The 22,787-nt window shown below is 44.7% G+C and overlaps 1 protein-coding gene across 1 annotated transcript in view; it reads right to left on the bottom strand.

The window, feature by feature from the left end:
• Nucleotides 1-3,581: 3,581 nt before the first annotated feature.
• Nucleotides 3,582-22,787, bottom strand: part of Itga9 (integrin, alpha 9) — a gene marked incomplete at its 5' end in the record, with an annotated part of 332,049 nt that continues 312,843 nt past the window's right edge. Inside the window, 2 exon segments of the mRNA XM_013513777.1 lie at nt 3,582-4,904; nt 19,694-19,813. Coding sequence (XP_013369231.1) covers nt 4,806-4,904; nt 19,694-19,813 — 219 coding nt within the window.

The following is a 22,787-nucleotide window of genomic DNA, read 5'->3' as shown; positions in this document are numbered from 1 at the left end:
GAAATCCTCCCCTTTAGAATCTCCAGGTTCAGATTCTAGGTGTAGTGCTGGGCAGGCAGGTAATACACAGAGAACATGGTGGCCCTGGTATGGAGGTCAGTGGTCAGGGACAGTTGAAAATAACATGATAACCCATATTGAGTTGGTTATTTTTTTTTTTTTTTTTTTGCTCTTTTTGAGACAGGGTCTCGCTATGCAGTTCAGGCTGGCTTTGAGCTCACTTTGTAGCCTAGGCTGGTCTCGAACTCACAATTATCTTCCTGCCTCAGCCTCCTGAGTGCTGGATTGCAGGTGTGTGCCACCACACCTAGCGAGATGGTTACTCTTGTGGAAGTGGATGAACCTTGACATGCTCTTTAAGACTCGTGTTATATTACACCCACTGGAACCCCATATTCTACACCATGTAAAGTTCTTACTAGCAATGAAATTATAGACCAAACTCCTGATCATTTGTAACCATTTTTTATTCCAAACATGTAGTTTTGTAAACCTGGCATTTCCCAAACAGTGCAAGTGAATTAGAAGTGACTACATTGACTTTACTCCATGTGACATCATGAGGAGGCACACCCCTCCCACCAGAATTCCTCAGCAGAAGTGTACAAGATGCCTCAGTGAAGCCTGGAGGTGCAGTGAGCGTGGGTGCCTGCCAGGCCATTCCTCTCTCCTAAAGCTTTTAAACTCATGCTGCCATCACACCATGCATGTTAGAATTAACACAACACAACAATGCCTTAAAACATTTGAAATCTACATCAGTGTGCTATAAAGCATTGCACCATCTTGGGAAACATGTTTCTTATGTGCTGAAAAATCAGAAGACATTCTAGGTTCATTTTGGCCCTACTGGCTCTGTAACCTTCCTTTGGCCATTCTTTGTTTCAGAAAATATTCTCCACTGTGCATATCACTACCCTATATTATTATCAAAGCAAAACACCAACTAAAATTCTGCATGCGTGCAGCATTTCTACTTGGAGCACCTTCTGCCTTTTGTCCACTAAAGGGCCATTTTCCCCCAAACAACAGAAATTTGATTGTGGTGCTGAGGACTGACCCCAAGTCACACGCAAGCACTCTAGTAATGAGCTGCATCCTAGATTAACACCTCTCACCCCATGACGATTCTTTGCGGCTCCTCTAAATTCTGGAAAATTGGAGTCAAGCATACATTTCACCTTGTATACATTTTACAGGTAATCAGGTGTAAGTATTTTCACTTAGTCATAAGGCTTTATCCAAAAATAAAAGTTGTGGATAACAGTTCAAGACCCACCATGCTGAGGATAATCAGAAGCACACAGCATGTGGTCACTGGGGATCTGCTGTATTTCTGCAAGTGTGGAAGACAGGCCTCGGGTGTCCTAGGGGCTGCTGCCTTTGTTGGTTTATTAACCCCCTTGTCTTTGTCTCAAGGACTAGAGGCTACCCATAATTTCTTGGAGCAGGAGTCTCTCCTGGACTTTCTAGTTGGCCAAGTCTCTGAACACTGGGATGCTAAGAGTCTACTGAAGCACTGCCCCTGCCCCCACCTCACTGGCTAAGGGTCTGGATGTGCGCCTGTCAGTTCCCACCGTCAGTGGACCTTGATCCCTACTCCTACTGTCCCCTTGCTTCTGAGCTTCATGGCCTCTTCTTTGTGAGAGGTCCAAGGCTCACTTGGGGTGTTCCAAACTCTTGAGTCCTATGTAACTAAGCATAAGGGAATCAATTTTGAAAAATGGGAAATTTAAGTTTCTTTTTGTTTTTTTGTCTTTTTGAGACAGGGTCTCGCTACGCAGTTTAGGCTGGCCTTGAGCTCACTTTGTAGCCCAGGCTGGTCTCGAACTCGCAACAATCCTCCTGCCTCAGCCTCCTGAGTGCTGGGATTATAGGCGTGCACCACCATGCCTGGCTGTGAAATTTTAAAAGAATTTAGAAAGACAAGGTAGACACACTGGCGCGGCTGTCTGCTTCCCCTGAGAACCTTCTGGGATGGAGCTGGGGAACTGTCCAAGAGGAGAGAGCTCCCTCAATATGCTCCACTTCTTCCTCCACCTCTGTGCTAAAAGGTTACTCCTTGTCCCTTAAGGTCTACCTGCTACTCAGCTGGATCAGTTAAGCAGAGACACTGTCCTTTCTCAGACAGGTCCCAGGGGTGGTTTCCAGTATCTTCTTGTGATGTCAAGTTCAGTTTTCTTAAAACTGTCTTGTAAAGTCTTATGACCTCCTGGGCAAGTGACTACGCATGTGAACTACCATTCAGAACCCACCCTGCTCTCACTGGGGTGGCTCCAGCAGAACTGCAGGCCTTCTGTACTGTCTCCTGTGTATCCGCACTCCTTACAGAAAGCAGGTTACTGGTGTTCAGTGCATCTGGACAGATCTGCTGAGGGAGCTATCCTGGCTCTACCATCTAGGAATCCTGAATGATTTATTAAAGGAAAACATAACATTACTAACAGGACTCTACCAAAGGAAAGGTGTAAATGCAGTCCCACAAAGGAATCCATGCCGTACGCCCACTGTATGAGGGCTTGCCGCCTGGAGGCATGCTGTGCCTGCAGTGTTCTCTGGGAGCCCCTGGCACCTGCCCAGTGCTTGATACACAGCAGGGGCCCCAACAGGGTGTGGCTGTTAAGGCAGTGACTAAACTACAGCCAACACTTTTTCCTATTGCTTTTGATAAAACTCATAAACAACCTGGGTGAGGACTCATTTCTTTGCTTGATCCTGCACTGTACTGACGCCTGTGCTTACATTCCACTGTTAAAAGCAACATCCCTGGCTTCCAGGCTTAACTCGATCATGCCTTCCGTTGTCCATTCCCACGTTCAACAAGGATGGAAGCAGGGCATATTCATCACCTTCTTGCAGAAGACTCAGCTGCATAAACCAAAAGACATGCTCTCCATGCCAGGTTTGCATCTGCCCAGCACCCAGTGTTCACAGACATCCAACATGTTAGTGACTGGTAAGCAAGACATTAAAAGAAAGATGTACCTGGGGCTTTAGCAAGCTATAGTAAGGCATTAAGACTCTTTGTCAGACCCTAGGCTTAGCCCCATGTTTTCTTCCTTACTGGCTGGTTACCCAGCAGTGTAGCAGCAGCCATAGCTGTTAACAGTTATTGAGTGTTCACTAAGGGCCAGATGCAGTGGTGAGCGTGCTACATCCATTACTTCATCCCCCTTCTAGAAAATCACACTGGCCTCAAAACCAGGCAGCACAGTATGTCTGACACCTAACAGTGTCAAATAGTTTGAATACTGAAGGCCATACCTCAGCATTCACACCTGTGAGGGTGGTGGTAGGAGGGAAGAGGGCTCTGCTTCAATCTCTGTGCATCATTTGTTTTTGCATTGTTTCTGTTCCTCCCGGGTTGGGGTTGCACCTGCAGCTCTCCTGCAAAGGGCAGAGCCACACTGGCAGTAGGAATCAAGAGCAGAAAGTTTACCTCTTCCCTGGATGTGCGAGGAAGAAAGCGCAGCTTCCTTGCCTCAGGTTGTGACAACTCCAGGACATAACTTACCCTCAAAGGTAATCAGGCTGAAGCCACGCGTGGTGGGACTTTCCCTGAAATGGGCATGTTTTCCTGGTTTTTTTTTACTTTTCTTGACCCTCCGCTTCTACTCTTACTGGTATCCCCTGGTAAACACTTCTTTAATAATTTTCTTGCACACAAATCTCTGATTCAGGGTCTACTTCCTGGGAATCATACCTAAAACACTTCAAAAAATAATAATAATAAAAAGGACAGGTTGGATTGTCATCTCCAGGAAGAAATTTGCAGTTACCACTCATTGGGGGCTACAAGAATGGTACGGGAAGCGGGGACCTTTGAACTAAAATGCCATGAACAGGCAATGCCTCACACAGCATTCAGACAGTCTTTTCGGGGTGGCGGCGCTGGTGGTGGACTGAGGTGCTGATTTAGTCTTCGTGGATGTGAACATTGATCTGTGGTGTCCAGGATGAGATGCCACTCTGAAGTCTACCAGATGACCCTGCAGCATTGCTCCAAGCCTTCACCGGTCAACTCACGCAGGAGGAGGCTGAGATGGATGTGGCATAAGGTGATGCAGAGCGGACATGCTGCTAGGAGTCAGGGTTTCCATCCCGTTCCTGCTGGGAGTCTTCCACTGAAAGGGACATATGAAAAAACACTTAAGAGTTCCTTAGTACATGACTCCAAACTGGACTCCAGGCAATAAAAATGTGAAATCTCCGCAGAGTCTTGCCACGTCTAGTTTATCTGTAGCACTACCAGCATGGTGGATTCATTTCATGGAGTATCTTCAGCTTATTTTATCTGCAAGTCTTTTTGAACAGAAAGTTCCAAAGTACAATAAGAGTTTTATCCTTTAAAATCTGAATATGAGTGAGTGTATTTCCAAGATGTCAGGCCAGATATCAGTGCTTGAGTGAATTATATAACTATTTAATAGAAATAAATCATTGATACAAATATAAAGACATGATCAGTATAAAAGGCTTATATTTATAAAAATACTTTTAGATAACAGTTTTCCCCTGAGGGTTGACCACGCATCTTGCATCCATAAATATTGCTCGGCTCTGTAGCTCGCTTTCCAAAGTTCAGAGTTCTCTTTAAACAGGAAGTGGCGGTGGCTCTGGTCATGTGACCTGGCCGGTGGAAGTGGCTGCCTCAGGCTGGCACCCGGGCTTGAAAGAATGAGAAAGAGCACAGCATCAGTGGGGCCTCCGAAAAATCTGGAGAAGATTCTTTTCTTCCAAATATGGAAGATACAAAGATCAAGGACAACAGGCTAGTGATTGGGTCATGTGACTGGTGCGGCAGGTCACTGGTTCTTCTGGACCCAGTCCCAACTTTCTTCGTTCTCTTTCCGGTTTTTCTCGGCTTCAATAATTTCTTTGTACCTTCGGCGGAAGAAGCCCATCTGAAAAGCAGCAAGAGGAGGAGTTAGTAAGGCTGGAGAATCAGCTATTTTGATCCCAAGTCAGGTTGGCCTATGACTAGGTGTAAACTCCCCTCGCAGAGCTTGGAAGGCTCTTCAAATCAAACTGCTTTTAGAAAACACACTGGCAAGAGATGCGTTACATAAAGACACTTTCCAAAACAAATGGACTTCTAGCAGGCCATCTTGTGACAAGCTGTTCATTCCTTGTAAAATGGTTCTGGTACAATATTTTCCAACTGAGTTATTTGAAGGTGTTTGGGAAGCCAGGTGAGGTGGTGCACACCTATAATCTCAGCACTTGGGAGGCTGAGGCAGGAGGATCACCACAAGTTTGAAGCCAGCCTGGGCTACATACATAGTGAGTTTGAGGCCAGCCTGTCTACAAAAAAAAAAGTGTTTGGGAATTAAAAAATGGTTTCATGGTCAAATAAGGGTAAATACAGGGAGAGATGTATTCTTTCTTTCAGAGATTTGTAAGGCACAGCAAAAAAGTAAAGGATCTGATAACTAGGTAGGGAAGTGTTATGGTTGTGTCTGCATGTCCCCCCTAAGCCTCATGCAGTCATGGGGCAGGTGTCTAGACTTCTGATTGATCCATGGTCCAATGTTGGAATTATGGATGTGAGTGCTACACCTGCCCTGGGGCAGGTAGTTTGCATGCAATGTAAGGGAGGGAAAGAGGCTGCTTACCACGGTTCCTTGGTTTTGTATCTTCCGCTGCTATGAACTGTTGCCTTCTACCATGTGCCACCCTGCCTTGAAGCCAGCCGAGTATGGACTGAAACCTCCACAACCCCTGAGCTAAATAAACCTTTCCTTCCTTAATTTTGGGCGTTAGATATTTTGTCTCAGCAATGACAGAAAAGTAACCAGCACAGGAAGTAACCCTGGGGCCTGATATTTTCTGAGTTTGTTTGGTTTTTAATGAACTTATTAATATGTTGGGAGGTGTTAGCCATCTGTGAAGCAATCTGATAAAAACTGCTCTGACATGATAGGCTCTTTAAAGCATCGTAGGTCTGCGTTCTACATGGCTACCATACAGCTCTTCCTCTCACACCTGTGGAACCCGGGGGTCTGTGAAGCCAAGTCAGCAGCAGGGCTTCACCTAGGGCTGACTACTCATCCTGATTTGGGGTGGTAGTTTCCGTTAGCTTTGTTCCAAAAATTCTGCCACCCCTCTGGTGTTGGATTTGCTCTGTGACTTTTCACGTATGATAAGACAAGTTTCTAGTTTCTAGTTTTCCTCAGTCATCACAGGCACTACTGCTAATGTTTAAGTACCTTTTTGTATCCTAAAGCTCACTCTTTCTCCTGTTCTCAGGAAGGCCTGGCATCTCTTGTTGTTTGCTCACCAGTATTAGAAGCCTTTGTTCTTGAGGCCAGAATTCTCTCCCTGTATTTGCCCTTAAATATGACTGGCCATCGAGGGGGTATAAATACCCCAGCTCCCTCTCTCCTGGGGTGGAAGAATTCTGAAGTGTAGGTTCTTTCCCAGGGGAGCTTGTCCACCGTAGTAACCAAGTTGATAACACATCCTTTACCAGCTTCCTGCCTTCTCTGTCTCACTTCGTGTTCTATAAGTGTTTTCTGAGCTCACCTGCCAAATTTCTTGCCCTCAAATACTTGTTTCAATTTCCCTTGAACAGAAAAATTCAAACCCAAGGCACACACTTGATCTACTGCTGGCAGATCGTCTGCACTGCAGGTTTATGGTACAAGAATATCATTTATTTATAACTCCCATAGTCATATTTGAAAGCCCTCATGACTAGCAATCTCTGTAACCTACAGCCAACAGTGAATGTATATATAAAACATGCCCTAAACAAATTATAAAGCAAACTCTTGAGCACTTTTAACATTGTTGTTGTATATCTCCCCTCCAGTTTCTTTAATATAAGTCAAGCACAATGGTAAGCATCAAAGTCATTCTGTTTGGCCACTTTCCATTGCTATAACAAAATGCCCAAGTCTCTATAATTTATAATGAAAAAAAGGTTCACTTAGCTCACTATTTTGGAGCCTAAAAGTTCAAGATTGAGTAGCACCATTAGTTCAACATCTAGTAAGGGTGTCATGATAGATGGCATTGTAGTGGAAGTACACACGAGAGAGAGCTCACATGAAGACAGGGAAGCAGACAGTGAGAAGGAGCCAGCCTTGCTCTTTGTAACAACTCTCTTGTCAGAACTAACCAGGATCCCATGAACACTAACATAATTCCTCCTAAGGGTAGGACTTAGGCCCTTTAGTATCATCCAACACATAAGTCTTTGGGGAACACACTCACACCATACACCCAAACCTTGCTGACTGAATCAATTTCCCTTGAATAAAAATTTTTTCTATTTCCCTTGAATAGAATATTTTCCCTGATGACCATCAGCTCCTCCAAAGTAAGGAAAACAGGTGATCAGGAATTATCTTACCTCATAGTCCCCTCAAATTGCCATGAGGTGATTTATTGACCTAGCTAAGGACAAGAACTGTCAAAGGAGCTGCCAGGTACCTCCACCTACACTGTCAGGGGAACTCTGAGCATTTGCTTTATGTGGGGTCAACAAGGCATTGTAGTTTGAATAACTAAAAGGGAACAGAAGCTTTCTTAGAACAACTAGCAAAAGTCTTATAGTCTGAGCTTTGATCCTCAAGGCCAGTCCTGTAAGTACACACTGAGTTCCTGGTGTCTTTAGCCCTGGTGGCTTCTTTCCAGCCTAAGAGCACATTTCTCAGACCACCTCCCACCCCTTCTCTCCTCTGCAAGGGATGTGGAAAGGAGGCGTGCTCTGATCTAGACAATTATAAAAACTCATTGTTGTTGTCCCAAAGTACACCCACAGAAGACCGAAGAAACAGACTAAAACTTAATAGAAACGTTTCACTAAGAAACTACTCCTTGAAGTATTCTTCAGAGACGAAGATGTGGCTGAGATCCGGGCAAAAGTGACCAGATGTTTGTGGGTGATGGATTGTTTCCGTAACCCCAAGTGACTCCCTTTTACTTCCAGGGAACATACCCTTACAGCAGCACAAAACTAGCAGACTCTTATTCTGCTTCTCTTTGTTTTTTGTTTTTTGTTTTTTTTGAGGCACGGTCTCACTCTGCAGTTCAGGCTGGCCTTCTGCATCTGTGTTAGCTTCTGCATTTGTCTTAGGGCTCCTTGCAGGCAAGATCTAGGCATTTTACGTCCAGCACTCAGCATCTCACCTATGGTGAGTGTCAGTGGTATGTTGCAAAAGTGCCCACGACTTTCTTTGCCCTGTGTCCGTCCCTTTTGCTGTGTGCCTGCAGTGATTCCCATCACGAGGTGGTGTCTACTTCTCCAGCCTTAAAGCTCCACTGAGGCTTCAACAGTCAGATGTAAGAGATGTGATGCTGTGTCCGTCCACGCTGCTGATTACCTTCTCAGAACCCTGCCTTGCCTGCATGCAATCAGATCATTCTAGCCTGCCGAAGGACAGAAGATCCCAGCTGAGGCCCACCGAGAGCAGCCAGATCCTAACTCCCTGCAGATGAACCGGGGACCCAGCAGAGACTGACTCAGTCCAAACTGGCAACACACAGAATTGTGAGCTACAAAGATGGTTGTTCTATTTAGGCTGCTAAACACTGGGGAGGTTACTTATGCAGCAGAAGTTAACTGGTACAGAACCTGATATTTTTTTGCCTACTCACTGAGTGAACTAGCGGGTGCTAGATACAAATGGCATCAATGCACCTTGTTCTGTGGATCCAGAGTTTTATTTTTCCTAAGAAGTGAAAAAGCTGGCTCACTTCTGATAGCCATGCCAGTGTGATGATTTGGTATAGAGAATGGGAAACAACCAAGGTAAAAGTCCAGGGAAGGATTTGAAACATCTGAACTAACACATGCACATGCTCTTCTGTGCTCACGTTTTTATGGATATTTCCCTGTTACCAACAAAGTGAGGGCAGTTTCACCTCCTGCATAGATCCAGAGGCAAGCTCTTTGGATGCTTAGTGAAATGGCATCAGCAGTAGGCCTGAACATCACGACCAAAGCAGGACCTATTGAGTGGCTCTCAGAAATTGCCTTCTAAGTTCTATGCCCTGTTCCAACACTGCGGCCTCAAGAATCCTGCTCCCGACATAGTCTGTGTGTGGTCTCTTGGATGGGAGATTGGAGTTGCCGCTGACATATGTCTATTTTCCTTGGAACTCAAAAGATCATTTCTTAAAACATAACACATTCCATGGACAGCAGTGCAGGCTATGCACTGCATGTAAGGGGTTAGTGTGTCCCTCACATCACAGATATGATAGATGTATAAATTTATTATAACTGTTTTCCAACAGATGGCAGTAAGAGTGTGTAACAAAATTAGTACATTGTTTTGAACTTTCTGACAGATGAAAGTAAAGGATATTAAGCCAGGCGTGGTGACACATGCCTGTAATTCCAGCACTCAGGAGGCTGAGGCAGGAGGATCATTGCGAGTTTGGGACCAGCCTGCGCTACAAAGTGAGCTGAAGGCCAGCCTGAACTGCATAGCGAGACCCTGTCTCAAAAAAAGAAAAGACAAAAAAAGAGAAAGTAAAGGGTATTGATGAAGGAGGTACTGTTGGCACAAAGGTGCCATATAGTCTAATGGTGGCCTGTGAAAGTAATATTGTTTCTTATATAGTCAAACTAATTATTTCAGAAAGGAACATGTTACCCTTGTACCTTGGTTTATAGCCTAGTTTTGGTTTGCATACAGTGCCCGTTGACAGAGAGCTCAGGTCTACTAAACATCATCGCAGGCCTGCTTGGTGCATAAGGGTCTACTGTGAAGAGATACATATGATCCAAAGGCTTGATTAAACTCCAACTAAGTAACCCCAGGGCCACGGGCAAGGTGATTTTCTGGCTCTGAGCCTGAGGGTTGTCTCTGTCTCAGAGATCAAGGGCATCCTCAGACCTCTTCCAGCCCTCAGATAGGTGATAGCTTTTTCTGTTGTTCCCCAGAGAAAATTCAGGGCTGCCAGTCATAGGCCACATAGCTATACACCCAAGACTCACACAAAGCAGGGACAAAAGCAGGGTTCTTGAGCAGTGTCAGCTGTTCTCAAAGATTTTTGGAAAGTTGAGTTTTCAATTAAAAAAAAAAAACAAGTAAAACATAGAATATTTTAAACAATCATGAGGCTTTGGGATTCACAAAACACATGAATTATGTTCAATTACTTAATTTTTATAAGTTTTTGGATGATGGGGTTTTAATTTCAATTTTACCAATAAGGAAAGTAGGCGAGGAAGAAGCTGAAGCTCTTGTCCTGGTGTAAGTGTCGCAGAGAGGTCTCACCGTGTGAGGCCAGGGCTGTTAACTCAGGCAACGCAGTGATGAACTGAGGGCCTCATCAAAAATGGTGAAAACATTACTCTTTTTTAACAAAGTCACGGAGGCTGAAGTAATAAACCAGGAGTTTGAAGCCAGCCTGAACTACATAGTGAGACCCTATCTCGGAAAAAGACTGTTAATCCAAATTGAATAACCCATGAGAACAAATTACTTAAAGTAATTTGCAAGAACAAGAAGGAACATGGCATCCTCTAAGCTACGTATAATGTTATTCTCAATATGTCTCAATAAACACCAATCAATAAATAAAGAACAGATCTTCCTATCTAACGTTTCCTAATATAATTTCAGTTAAGAATGGAGCAGTGAAAAAGGTTAACAAGGTTTCATCACTGCTTAAGTAACATTAAAGGTAATGACTCTGAATTCAATCATCTAACAAGTAGTTCTCTTACCTAAGAGGGACCTGATTTAAATTAGTAACTCTTAATCCACATGCCAAAGGAGGCCCACAAGACTCCAGTGCGTCACAGTGTCTCACGGTTGCTGTGCAACTACTCTTAGGTACTCTAAGTTAGCACACTCCACAGCTCGACACTTGAGAAAGGAACCCACTCATCTGTGATGACTAAGGGCAAGTTCTGCTTCCTTCCTTTCCCTTAGCCATCTTCACCTCAGCAGAACTTACGACAGACAGTTCACAAGGCCATCAGTAAGAGAATGTGCTGAGAAATCGAGAGCCCAAATGGTTGAAGATGCACAACTTAGACACTAGGCTTACAGGTAGAAAAAATTGCTATTAACAGGCAGAGAATCAGAAGCAATGATATGTTCAGTTTTAAAACCCCCCAGCTTGATTGAGGCATGGCTGATAATATTTAAAATGCAAAACACGATGTTTTGGGACATATATACATTGTAAAATGGTTATTACAATCAAACTGACACACTTACCAGCCCACAGAGTCACACCCGTGTATGTGTGTGTGGCTGGACACTTCAGTTCACCTCTCAAAGCAAATAACAAGTACCCATATGAGAATTTCGATTTTCATATTAAAGTATGGTTATACTGCAAAGCATAAAGAATTATAAAATTTTAACAGTTAGGTTAAAACAATCCCTGAAATACATTTCTTTCCTGCAGGCCTTCCTGGGGCACGCATGTCTGCCTCTGTTAGCACCAATGAGTATTTGAGGGCAAACCTTGAGATGTGCTAGGCAAGCCTGTTTTTGCTGCCATCTGAGCCTATACCAAGGCTGTCAGGAAGTGATTAATGAGTTTAAGTTGCACCCGAAGCAGCCCCACACTCACTTCCAATCCAACAGAGCCAATGTTTTTCTGAGCTTTTTCTGGAATCTTCCCAGGCTTGCTCTGCTGCTTGAGGGGCAAGAGGCTCTGTTTATAGCTGTTCTGTTTATAGCAGAAGAAACACAGAAACCTTAGAGAGGGAAACTAAAGCCAAGCTTTGTTAGCTGGAGCCTGAGAGCATCGTGCTGGCTGTGGCTTTGTGCTAGTCCTTATGGGATCCTGCAGTCCCCAACGGCAGTTCCTTGAACCCTGATGACCATACAGTTTGATATATCTTGTATCAAAAATCTGCCAGATAATTCCTAGCGAAACAGCGAATTCGCCCTGAATGTCCCTGGTAGGCTGAGTGTGGCCAGAGGTGGGAAGCCAAGGAGGAGATGAGGCCTGACCCAGCTCAGGGAGCCAGCCCACTCCAGGATGGAGGGACTGTCAGGCACTGCCAGTGCAGCTGGTCTTTCGGGGGATGCCCTGCCCTTACTGGCGTCCCCCTGGGCAGGGTCCTGCGTACCTAGGCCAAGGCCTTGGACACATTCCTCCCCTGGACTAACTCAAGGCCTCATGTTTATGGGTCTCTGCAGTTACTTGACTATTTACATAGCATGTCTCTGTCTGGAGATGTCGACAATGCAATATTAGACTAATATTTACTTCCAAACATAAACAGGCCCCATTGCATGTCTTTGGCACATGGTTTTGATTGAGGTGGTGAGACGGGTGTGCATGCATGCACATTTCCGTGTGGTTTCTTTCTTTCTGGAAGAGAAGCAAGGAGGGGTTTTCACAGCAAGGTTGCGGGGCAAGGTGATAGCCCCAATGACCTGCAGAGGGGCTGCCAAACTACACTTTCTCTGCACATTTCAGGGGTAAGTTTTCTACGCGTGTCTATCTGAGGTCAGAAGCAATGTTCTCAAATAAACACCGTAAGCCCAAAGAAAGCCCTAATGCAGCAGACTCTTGAACGGTCCCAGCAGATGGAGAGCTGAGACAGCCCTTGTCTGCGGGGCAGCAAGCACATGCTGCGGCCTGCCTCTTAGCCACGCGGGTAAGCAGGTCTGGGCTTTCAGGGAAGAGTTTGGCTGCAGGGCTGGCAAATCAGGGTCACTTCACGTGCCCTAAGCTCTCTCAGCTTGCGAGAGGGTCAAGCAGGAGAGAAGATAAAAAGAGCACCCTGGGCCGAGACCAGCACAGGAGGGTTTCTCCTTGGCCGAGGGGTGGTCTGTGTGCTTTGGCAAACTGCAAACAAACAGGAACAGGCTGGAGGGAGAGGGAGGGAGGGAAGGGGGTTATCTTTTTTAGAAAGGAAATGCGTCCTGGCATTTCTGCTGTCTTTCCAGGAGGCTCAGTCTGGTGTCATGAGTTGAAGGCATTTGTTAAAGGCACAGGTCACATACGAACTTGTTTGGCTTGCTGCACCTCTGAACTAGACTTTCTCCTTATAAACAGGCCTTCTGAACAGGCACCTGGCTGGGCATCTTCAAACCCAGTCACGAGCTGAAGAAAGGAGCAGGGATTCATTTGGACTTTTTTTTCCTTGAAAGAGTTTCATATTTCAAAGTTTGGCAGGCTACTGTAACCCTCGCACATGAAGTTTAAATTACGGCTCCCAGCGTCGGCTACCATCTCAGCTTTGTGAAGCCTGATTAGGACCCATTTTCGTATTTGAAGAAGGTTCTGGTTAGCGTGGGGCCTTGCTGTGGATTTTGTGTGGGAGCCAAGGCCCGTTGCTGCCAAGCAGGAGAGCACCTGAGATGCTAGTGGGGCCTTCCGGAGGTCCCTAAGGAGCTGCAGAGGCTGAGGCCCAGGCAGGGGGAGTCTGGGCTGACTGAACACAGAGGCAGGGGGCCTGGAAGTCAGCTTTGGAGAAGGCACATGCGGACACTCAAAGCCATTTCTGTTTTACATAAATGATGAGTAGCCCCATGTTGGACATGTTCCAGGGGCAAGTCACTGGTGTCCCAGGCCAAGTCCTGTTCACCTCTGGTCAGTAAACTGCCTTTCTCAGTGGTCTTCAAGACTGTCAGAGGGCTCTGTTGTTCATCTCTGTCCCTTTGCCCGGGCCTGCCACTTGGTAGAGACCCAACACTGTCTGCCAGATGAAGGCATCAACCATCTTGTGGGTTAAAGCAGGCAGACCCGTAGGCCTGTGTGGTACTGTGAATGTGCCCACATGGCTAGTTGCTTGCCTCGGCTTTGAGTAACACATCATGATTTATGACACATTTTTGGAAGAACTACTTTTGGCTCATGACAAGGCAGTGTCAAGAGCTACTTTAAAAGGAAAATCAAGAGATGTGGCCTGTAAGGGGCAGTGGACATGAACACCGGCCACCTGTCTTCACATGCCCTCACTGAAGTGCTCCCTGGACAGCTGTGGCAACTGGGTGCCACTTAGTGGCTTCCCCAGACAGAAATGGAGGGAGTTCTGTTTGGAATGTGGTAATCAGCTAGGACCATTGCGACCTCCCACATAAGCCAAATATTGGGCTGGACTATTTAGGCCCGTTAATCAAAGGTTTCTGTGCACTGTACTGTCAGTGTGATGCTGGATCTCCATTCACTACACATAATGTTACTCTTAGGTTGTGGAAATAGGAAGCAGAGCTGACAAAACATCTGTAGCAGAAGTGTTAGGAATATGTAGGTCTTTAAAATAATTCTATATTTCATTTGTCCCTTTCAACCTCGTATAAAGTTATTATGATGGCCATTAGAGAATTAGATGGCCATTTAAGAATTTTCTTTTTTTCCAGTACTGGGAATCGAACTCACGACCTTGTGCTTGTCAGGCAGGCACTGTGCAACTGAGCTAAATCCCCAGCCAAGAATTTTTCTTTCTTAAAGAAAAAGAAAGAATAGTTTTTTCCTAAGTAACTCCTTCTGCCTAGCTCCTTACCCCCTTACAGCAGTGCGGGAATCCCCACAGCACACTGCCCAGATCTGCTCTTCTCCCCAAAGGAGTTAAACTGATTTTATCTATGATACTATAGAAGACAGATGAGGTTACCTGTACTTTAAAATAGAACAAAACTTCTGGTTTGGTGACTTCCTTTGTAACAGTGACTTTAAAAAATATTTTTCTCATATTGCTGAACATATTGTAAGCCTTCGCCATTTCTCCAAGGCTTGGTGGTTTTCCCCTCCTCTAAACCTGGGCAGGTCTGCAACTACAGAATGTGGTAGAAGATGCTGAGCCTGCCCTGGGCCAGCCCGTTAGAGCACTGGCAGCTCTGGGTGTGCTCTCTTGGAGCTCAGCTGCCACACAAAGTCAGACCACTCTGTTGACAGGACTGCATGAGGGGTGAGGATCTATATGGTGTGGGAGATCTATATGGTGAGCGTTTAGCTGTCTCCACCAAGGTTCCAGGCATGTGAGGGAAGCTGTCTTAGACTCGGAACACCATCATACCCACAACGTAAATTCCACAGGAGACCCCACTCGTGCCACACAGAGCAGAAGACTCAATAGCCAAACCTTTCTGAACACCTGACCCATGTATCTATAAGGTATCATGCAACAGTTGTTTTAAGTCCGTCAATTCACAGGCAACTTGTTACACAGCACAGCTGAATGGGATGATACAAAGGCCCACAATTTAAGGGTCAGCATCACCAACAACCATGGCATCTTGCTGGAACAACTCTCTTTGGAGTATCTGCCTAGCTTCTGTCTTTCCTGAGAGACCCCTCCGCCATATTTCCACCCTCACCCTCTTCCACTCCACCCTGAGCTGTCTGGGTCTGTGAGAGCCAGGTGACCAAGCTGGGCAACCCAGGTGGATCTTCTCCCTGCCAACTCCTGCCTCCAGCCATAGGTATGATAGCAGACACCAACCCCACCTGGGCCACACAGCTCTCTCTCCTAGACAGCAGACCTGGGAATCAGAGCTGCTGACTCTTCTGTGTCCGAGGCTAGAAGCTGTTTAGATATCTATGTGTAGAGAAGAACAGAGAAAGCCAGTGCATAAAGCATAACAGAGGTGGGCAGAAGAATAGAGATAAGGGGCCTGTAAAGAAAAACAATCCTTCCTTCTTATCTATCTGTCTCAGCTGTGAATGGATCTATTTTTTCTTTTTTTTTTGTTTTTTTTGTTTTCAGTTTTTCTCTGGTACTGGGAACCGAACTCAAGACCTTGTGCTTGCCAGGCAGGCGCTTTTGCCTGCTGAGCTAAATCCCCAGCCCCTGGATCTATTTTTTCTGTAACTGGAAAAAAGGGCCTGTGAGATGAGTAAGCACCACTCTAGACACTGAAGAGAAAGCTGCCCAGGCCTGGTAGGTGACAGAAATGTCCTTCTGTTAACCTTCCCCCTGCTAGACAAAGGTGACCTGGAATGTTTTAAGGCCAGCCCATCTCCCGGGGTCCTGTGGGCACCACACAATTGGGAGGCCCAGCACCAAGCCCTTCTTCCTCCAAAATGCCTTCTGGTCCTCGTTCCCCATCCTCAAGGGCAGCCACGCATTGTCTGAGCTAAAATCAGGGACTTTGCTACTCTTTTTCAGCTGACTGCTCACCGAAAGCCCGCCTGTTCTCACTTTGACTCCCCCCCCCACACGGTGACTTCCCTTACCCCCAGTGTCACAGATCTCTTTTGGGACAGACGTGGTCTCACTACTGCTCTGCTTACAGACCTTACATGCATCTACTTCGTCCTGGTCAGCAGGACCAGCGTGACTGGAGTAGAGAGTCTCATTGCAGGATGAGGGTTCTTAAAAAATTCTTTTGGTACCAGGAATAGAACTCAGGACCTTGTGCTTGCCAGGCAGGCATTTATGCCACTGAGCTATATCCCCAGCCCAATAGTCTCACTGCAGACTCTGGCTGCCTCCCATGGCTGATCTCACAAGCGAATCTCCACAAACTCAGCTGATTTTTTTCACCTCTTCCCTCTGGATGGAATATCCATTCCTCTGCCCCTGCCTGCCTAGAAAACTCAAACCAAACCCAAATTCAGACCTGAGTGGTTCTCACTGGCGAACAGTTCTCTAACCTCTACTGGGGGGTTCCTGTGTGGCTAAGCAAAATGCAGCGTATTTTACGGCATAACATCTGCATATGAAGCTGGAAGTAAAGGCCTTTTTGTTACAGAGGAGGAAACTGAGGGTCACAGTAGCTCAGCAACTCTGTGAAGGTCTCACAGCTGGCACAGGGAGGAGCTAGACTGCAGTGCACAGTGGTCAGCCCACCCAGCCCACCAAGCCTGCGCTGTCATCTACTGCACTCTACTTTACCTTGGCCTTACCTTCTCCACTAGGGATGGGCGGGGCGGGGGCGGGGGGTCCACGGTGCCTTCTCCTTCCCAGAGCAGTTACGGCTCAGCATTCATCTCCCTTGTTACATTTCCAGCCTATGTGCTAGAAGGCCAAGCTTTAAGAGCAGGGCAGGGACACAGTCCCTGCTGCATCCTCGCGCACTGGCTAGTGTTTGGCTCAGAATGAGTATTCAGTAAGCAGGGTTGCAGGGTTGGAAGGAAAAACTGCTCTGTGGGGACTAGCAGAGCAGCCTGACCCACGCAGCCTCATGAGACAGCTTCCTCAAAGCTTTCCTGCCACAAAATGAGACCCTGTCTGTGTTAAAGCGTACGAGGTGACCCTTAATGGCCACACTGATTGCAGTCACCCTGCTTTTGTCAGTCTCACAGACAGTGGTACTTAGCTTCTCAGGTCCTGGCATTTTGGATCCCACTTAGCTGGACAAACTCGGGGTTCTGGCCACCACATTTTCTTTAAGCAAATACAACAAAAGTGAAGCAAAGCAGATGACAGGTGGGAGGAGGCAGAAGTGTGCACAAGAGATGAGATACCTCTGAGGGGCGGAAATGGGTGGGGTGGCCCCAAAGGGTAGCAGGGCATGGCCTTCACGCTGTGTCCATCTGGTCCCACACGGACAGCCATGGAGGAAGAACACCCTCTCCATTCAAGAGGCCATATAAAGGCAGGAGGAACACACACACACACACACACACACACATGCTCCTCTCAAAGCCCTCATTGCTCAGCAAAAAGCCTGTCTTTTCAGATTCCGAAGACTGAGCAGGCTTTGTTCTCCACTCATAGACCAGAGGCCCTCTAAGCAGGAAGGAGTTGGAATAGGAGGAAAGAGAGAATAATCTATCTGACAATACAGTATAAATAAACAACAGATTGGCAGATTTAAAAGAAGATGACATTCACTGTTGGCAATTACACAGGAAAATGAACACGTTTTTATGCGGTTAGTGGGAGGGTGAATTGGTATGATCCTTCTAGAGGGCAATTTGCAATATGAAATAAATGATTTGGTGACTCCAGTCCTAGGGCTTCATTCTAAGGACACAATGAAAGATTTGTAAAAATATTTGGTTCCAAGGTTATTCATTGTGGCATTGTCATAAGAAGTGTGCAACCAGGAATGACCTACATTCCAACAACAGGGCATTGTGAAAAGAAACAGCAGATACGCTGCAGCTGAACGATCAGCTTGAAATAGATGTAGGGTGGAAAGATGCTCATGGTATTGTGTTCAGGGAACAAAGGTTTACAAACTGGCAGATATGATGTCCGAAAATCAGAGGAATATAAGTAAACTTATTTTCAAGTAACATACTCAATATATATTTCTTCAAATTGCAGACAACTTTTCAGGCAAAGTAGCTCTAAATTTAAGCAATGGATTCAATTGTTAATCTAAGAAAAATACAGTAAACACATTATTACTACATGTCTCTAGATTTCTTCCTATGAAATGTTTTTATTATACTTTTTCTTCCAGATTAAAAACTGAACTCACTGCTATAGATTTTTTTTTTTTTTGGCCCTTTTTTTTGAGGCAGGGTCTCCCTATGCAGTTCAGGCTGGTCTTGAGTTCACTTTGTAGCCCAGGTTGGTCTTGAACTCACAATGACCCTCCTGCCTCAGCCTCCTGAGTGCTGGGATTACAGGCATGCACCACCACGCCTGGCCTCACTGCTTTAAATTTAGAGGTATTTCATCTAAAATGTATTGCATATACTACTGGGAAATTTAACTAATACACTATTCAAAAAATAAGTAGGTCCTAAATGCCTGGTTTATTTCTATATATCAGATAAAAGGCCAAAAAGGAGACGCTGCAACACACATCATTGCTATTTCTGGTATGTAAACATTTGGGTGTTTTACAACTTTTTCCTTTATTAATACATTATGTTTGATCAATACATGCATATTATTTGGTAATTCCAAAGAAGTTAAATATTTGAGTTTAAGATATCTATCCACAATAACCCCAGAGGTTATTTTTATTTGCATATGAGTTGTAAACACTGGAGAAATGTGGGCTTTGGTGTTAGAAAGTCTCAGCAATGTCCCTGGTGTTGTTTTGGAGCTGGGGACAAAGTGGAAACAAGGCTAGGCAAGCACCCTACTCACCTGAACCATTACTGCCCAGTGGAAGAGACAGACCTTCATCATACAATAACTCTCAGACCAATATATGTGAAAATAAAGGGTCTGAAGCAAAAGGACATCCGAGGTTGGGGAGCACAAGGCAAAAAAGACTGGGTGAAGACACCCTCTGTCCTTGACAGAATGATACTTGAGGCAAGACAAAAGAATGAATAGGCATGCCTTGGTAATGGGGTCAGGGCAATTCTACACCCATGATGGGTCAGCCAGAGTGACCCACATGGGACTGGGAGAGCTTATGCTGAACCTCCTCAGGTACTGCTCTATCTGTAGCCATCCCTGCTGCTCAGTCTTTGGGGCAGAAATTGCTCCTATTCCCATGAAGGGAAAGAAGAAAGAATTACTCTGGAGGTATCTTTCTTACTGTTTATTCAAATAAATGGTAAACCACTTACTGAAGATGTTATCCACCCTCCAGTTTATTTTGAAGTTAAGTTCCCAACACCCTACATCAGGACTGGTGTGACTTCTTAGTGTTAAGTAAGAGAAGAAGAGACTAAGACTTTTGTTCTCACACTTTGTAAAGTAGCCCAAATCCTCAGGCGGTGAATGGCTTCAACAAGAGCCAAGACTCCATTCCTTGCGTGGAGGGGACAATGACCTTCCTTGTACCTGCACTGTGAAGGAAGCTCCGACAAGAAGCTCTTCCAAGTGCTCCCACTCTAGGAGGCAGGAGAGATGGACATCTATGGCGGAAATTCTATGAAGACCTGTGACTGCGACACTCACCTTCCACAGCAGCACTGCTAGCAGCAGGAAGATGAGGATTCCCACCAGCAAACTTATGGCGATGATCCATCCCACAACATAGCCGCGGGGCTCCAGATTGTGCAAGGCCTCGAAGACCACCTAGGAGGCGATGCAAAAGTGAAAACATGAAACCCAAGCCCCAGGTCTGGAAAGGCTGGTAATGACAACAACCCTGATTAAAGTATCCTAAAATATCATACTCTGCCGTACAGAAGGTAAACCCGAGTCATTTGTAGGAAAATGGATACATCGTGTGACCATAATGTTAAGTAAAATAAATCAGACACAGAAGTTTAAATATCACGTGGCTCCTTTTACATGAGAAATTCAAAATATAAAGAGCAAAATAGAAGATAGATAATAGGAAATGGATCTTTTGCAAAAGGGAAAGGGGCCAAGAGATGGAGGAAGACAGGGGGAGAGGATGAAAAAAGAACTAAAAACAACTAAGACACACTAACCAGAGCATCAGGCTGATAGTCTTCATTATAGACTATCTGTTGATTAAATGGATTATTTATGGTCACTTCCCTGGTGACAAGGGGGGAAAATGTGCCCATCTCTATCTTCTTGATCAATTCCCAGAGCTGGCACTGCAGAGTGCGTGTGACACAGGCTGTGGGGTGGTGTGAACAGACATCAACGAGACAGACAAGATACCACAATTTCATGTGCGGATCCCAGACCTAGAGCTTTATGTCACGGGAAACTGTGCACACCAGAAACTACTTTTTTTTTTTTTTTTGTATTTTTGAGACAGGGTCTCACTATGCAATTCAGGCTGGCCTTGAACTCACTTCGTAGCCCAGGCTGGTCTTGAACTCACTTCGTAGCCCAGGCTGATACTGAATTCACAACAATCCTCCTGCCTCAGCCTCTTGGGATTACAGGCCTGCGCCACCACACCCGGCTTAGAAACTACTTATTTGGGACAAATGAGAGAAAATTGCTTTCAAAACACAGTAGATATTTCTGGGACTAGAAATGGAGCTGCTGTGTAGGATAAACTCATTAGGTATGTGACCTTGGACAAGGAAATTTACTTCTCTGAGTCTGTTTTCTTATCTGTGAGACAAGAACAGAACAGTACCTCCCAGGGGATTAATGGGTATAATGAATATAGAGTCCTGCCCACAGCACCGCAGGCACAGACCCCACCCCGACAAAAGAGGTGTGTTCCTGTTAGCATCATGATCATTGATGGGAGTACTTTTTAAAGTTGTGAATGGTTTGTTACATTTTAGTTTTTAAAACTTATTTCTTGAAGTCTAATACATATAGAGGAAAGTTTCTGTCCATACCCTAAGTGTACAGCTCATTGAATTTTCACATACTAAATGTTAAAGATATTTGCATAAGAAAGAACCTCAGACACATTCAGCTGTTTCATCTTCAACAAAGAAGCCAAAAACATTCACTGGAGAAAAGATAGCCTCTTTAGCAAGTGGTGCTGGGAAAACTTGCTCTCCATTTGGAAGAGGATTGAAGCTAGACCCATATCTCCCACGTACTAAAATAAAAATGGATCAAAGATCTAAATATTAAAACAAAGACTAACCTACTCGAAGATAAAACAGGCAAAACTCTTGAATTCATATGTGTAGGCAAAGACTTTCTGAACAGAACCATAATTGTGCATGAAATAACAGCAAGCATCAACAAATGGGACGGTATAAAATTAAAAAGCTTCTTCACAGCAAAGGAAACAAACAACAGAGTGAACAAACAACCTACAGAATGGAAAATTTTTTTCACCTATTCTTTGAACAGAAAACTAATATCTATAACACACAAAGAAGTAAAAAAGTAACCCCCCCAATAAAAGACACAATCAAAATTAAGCAACTGAAATGAATAGACATTTCTCAGAAGAAAAAATACAAATAGCAAATAAATACATGAAAAAAATGTTCAACTTCATTGGCTGTTACAGAAATGCAAATTACAGCAACTTTGAAAGGAGAGCTATCATCAAAAAATCGAATAATAATTGTTGGTATGGTTGTAGTGAAAAATAACCTCTTCTACATTGTTGGTGGAAATGTAAACTAGTATAACTATTATGAAAATCACTATTGATATTTCTTTAAAAACTACAAATAGAAATTCCATTCAATCCAGCTAGTCCCATTCTAGGTGTCTTTCCAAAAGAGTTAAAGACATCAGCTGGGATGGTAGTGCATGTCTGTAATTCCAGCACTTGGGAGAATGAGACAGGAGGATCAACACAAGTTTGAGGCCAGTCTAAACTACATATTGAGTTCAAGCTCAGCTTAAACTACATAGCGAGACCTTATCTGAAAAAATAAACAAACAAGCCATACTACAGCAACACATGCATATCAATGTTTATAGCAGCACAATCCATAATAGCTAAATCTTTGAAGCAACCTATATGTTCATCAACAGAGAGATGGGTAAAGAAAATGTGGTCTATATATAATGGAATACCACTTGGCTATGAAGAAGGATAAATTCAAGACATTTATAGAAAAATGGATGCACCCTGGAAACATGTCAAGTGAAATAAATTGGACACATAGCTTCAATGCCCTATAGTTTCTCTCATTTGAGTAATCCAAAGTAAAAAGAAAGCAAACAGCAAAGTAAAAGGCTCATAAAAAGAAACAAGGAGGTAGGTCTTAGGCATGTGGGAAGGGGACCAAGAGACCAAGGGTTGGGAGAGAGGGAAAAGGAAATTTAAATGATTTTTTAAAATTTTAAATCTTTTATTGAAAAAAGTACACAAAACTACCTATGTGCACAGTCCCAGGTGACACTACAAGCAAGGCTTCTCATGGCTTCTTTGTCTTATAACAGCTTTCCTTCTTTGGCGTAATGGCTTGTCCATTCCAGCAACAGTGCCTCCGCTAACTTGGTGCCTTTTTCCCAGGCTTGTGGTAGATTCACTAACGGCAAACTTGTCACACACAGCTGAACTGAATCTGCGTGGTGCTGGGTGTGGATGGCCCACCTGCGGATTGTGGCCAGCAGCATAAAAGAAGAACTAGAGGGGAGATGGTGTGCTGTTGATTCTCTTGCAGAAGCTTGTCATGCTAGTTCTCCTGAGAAA

Source organism: Chinchilla lanigera, unplaced genomic scaffold (genome assembly GCF_000276665.1).
Source record: "Chinchilla lanigera isolate Chin_1 unplaced genomic scaffold, ChiLan1.0 scaffold00020, whole genome shotgun sequence".
In the NCBI taxonomy this organism is placed as follows: Eukaryota; Metazoa; Chordata; class Mammalia; order Rodentia; family Chinchillidae; genus Chinchilla; species Chinchilla lanigera.
This window is presented reverse-complemented; position numbering and strand designations above follow the sequence as displayed.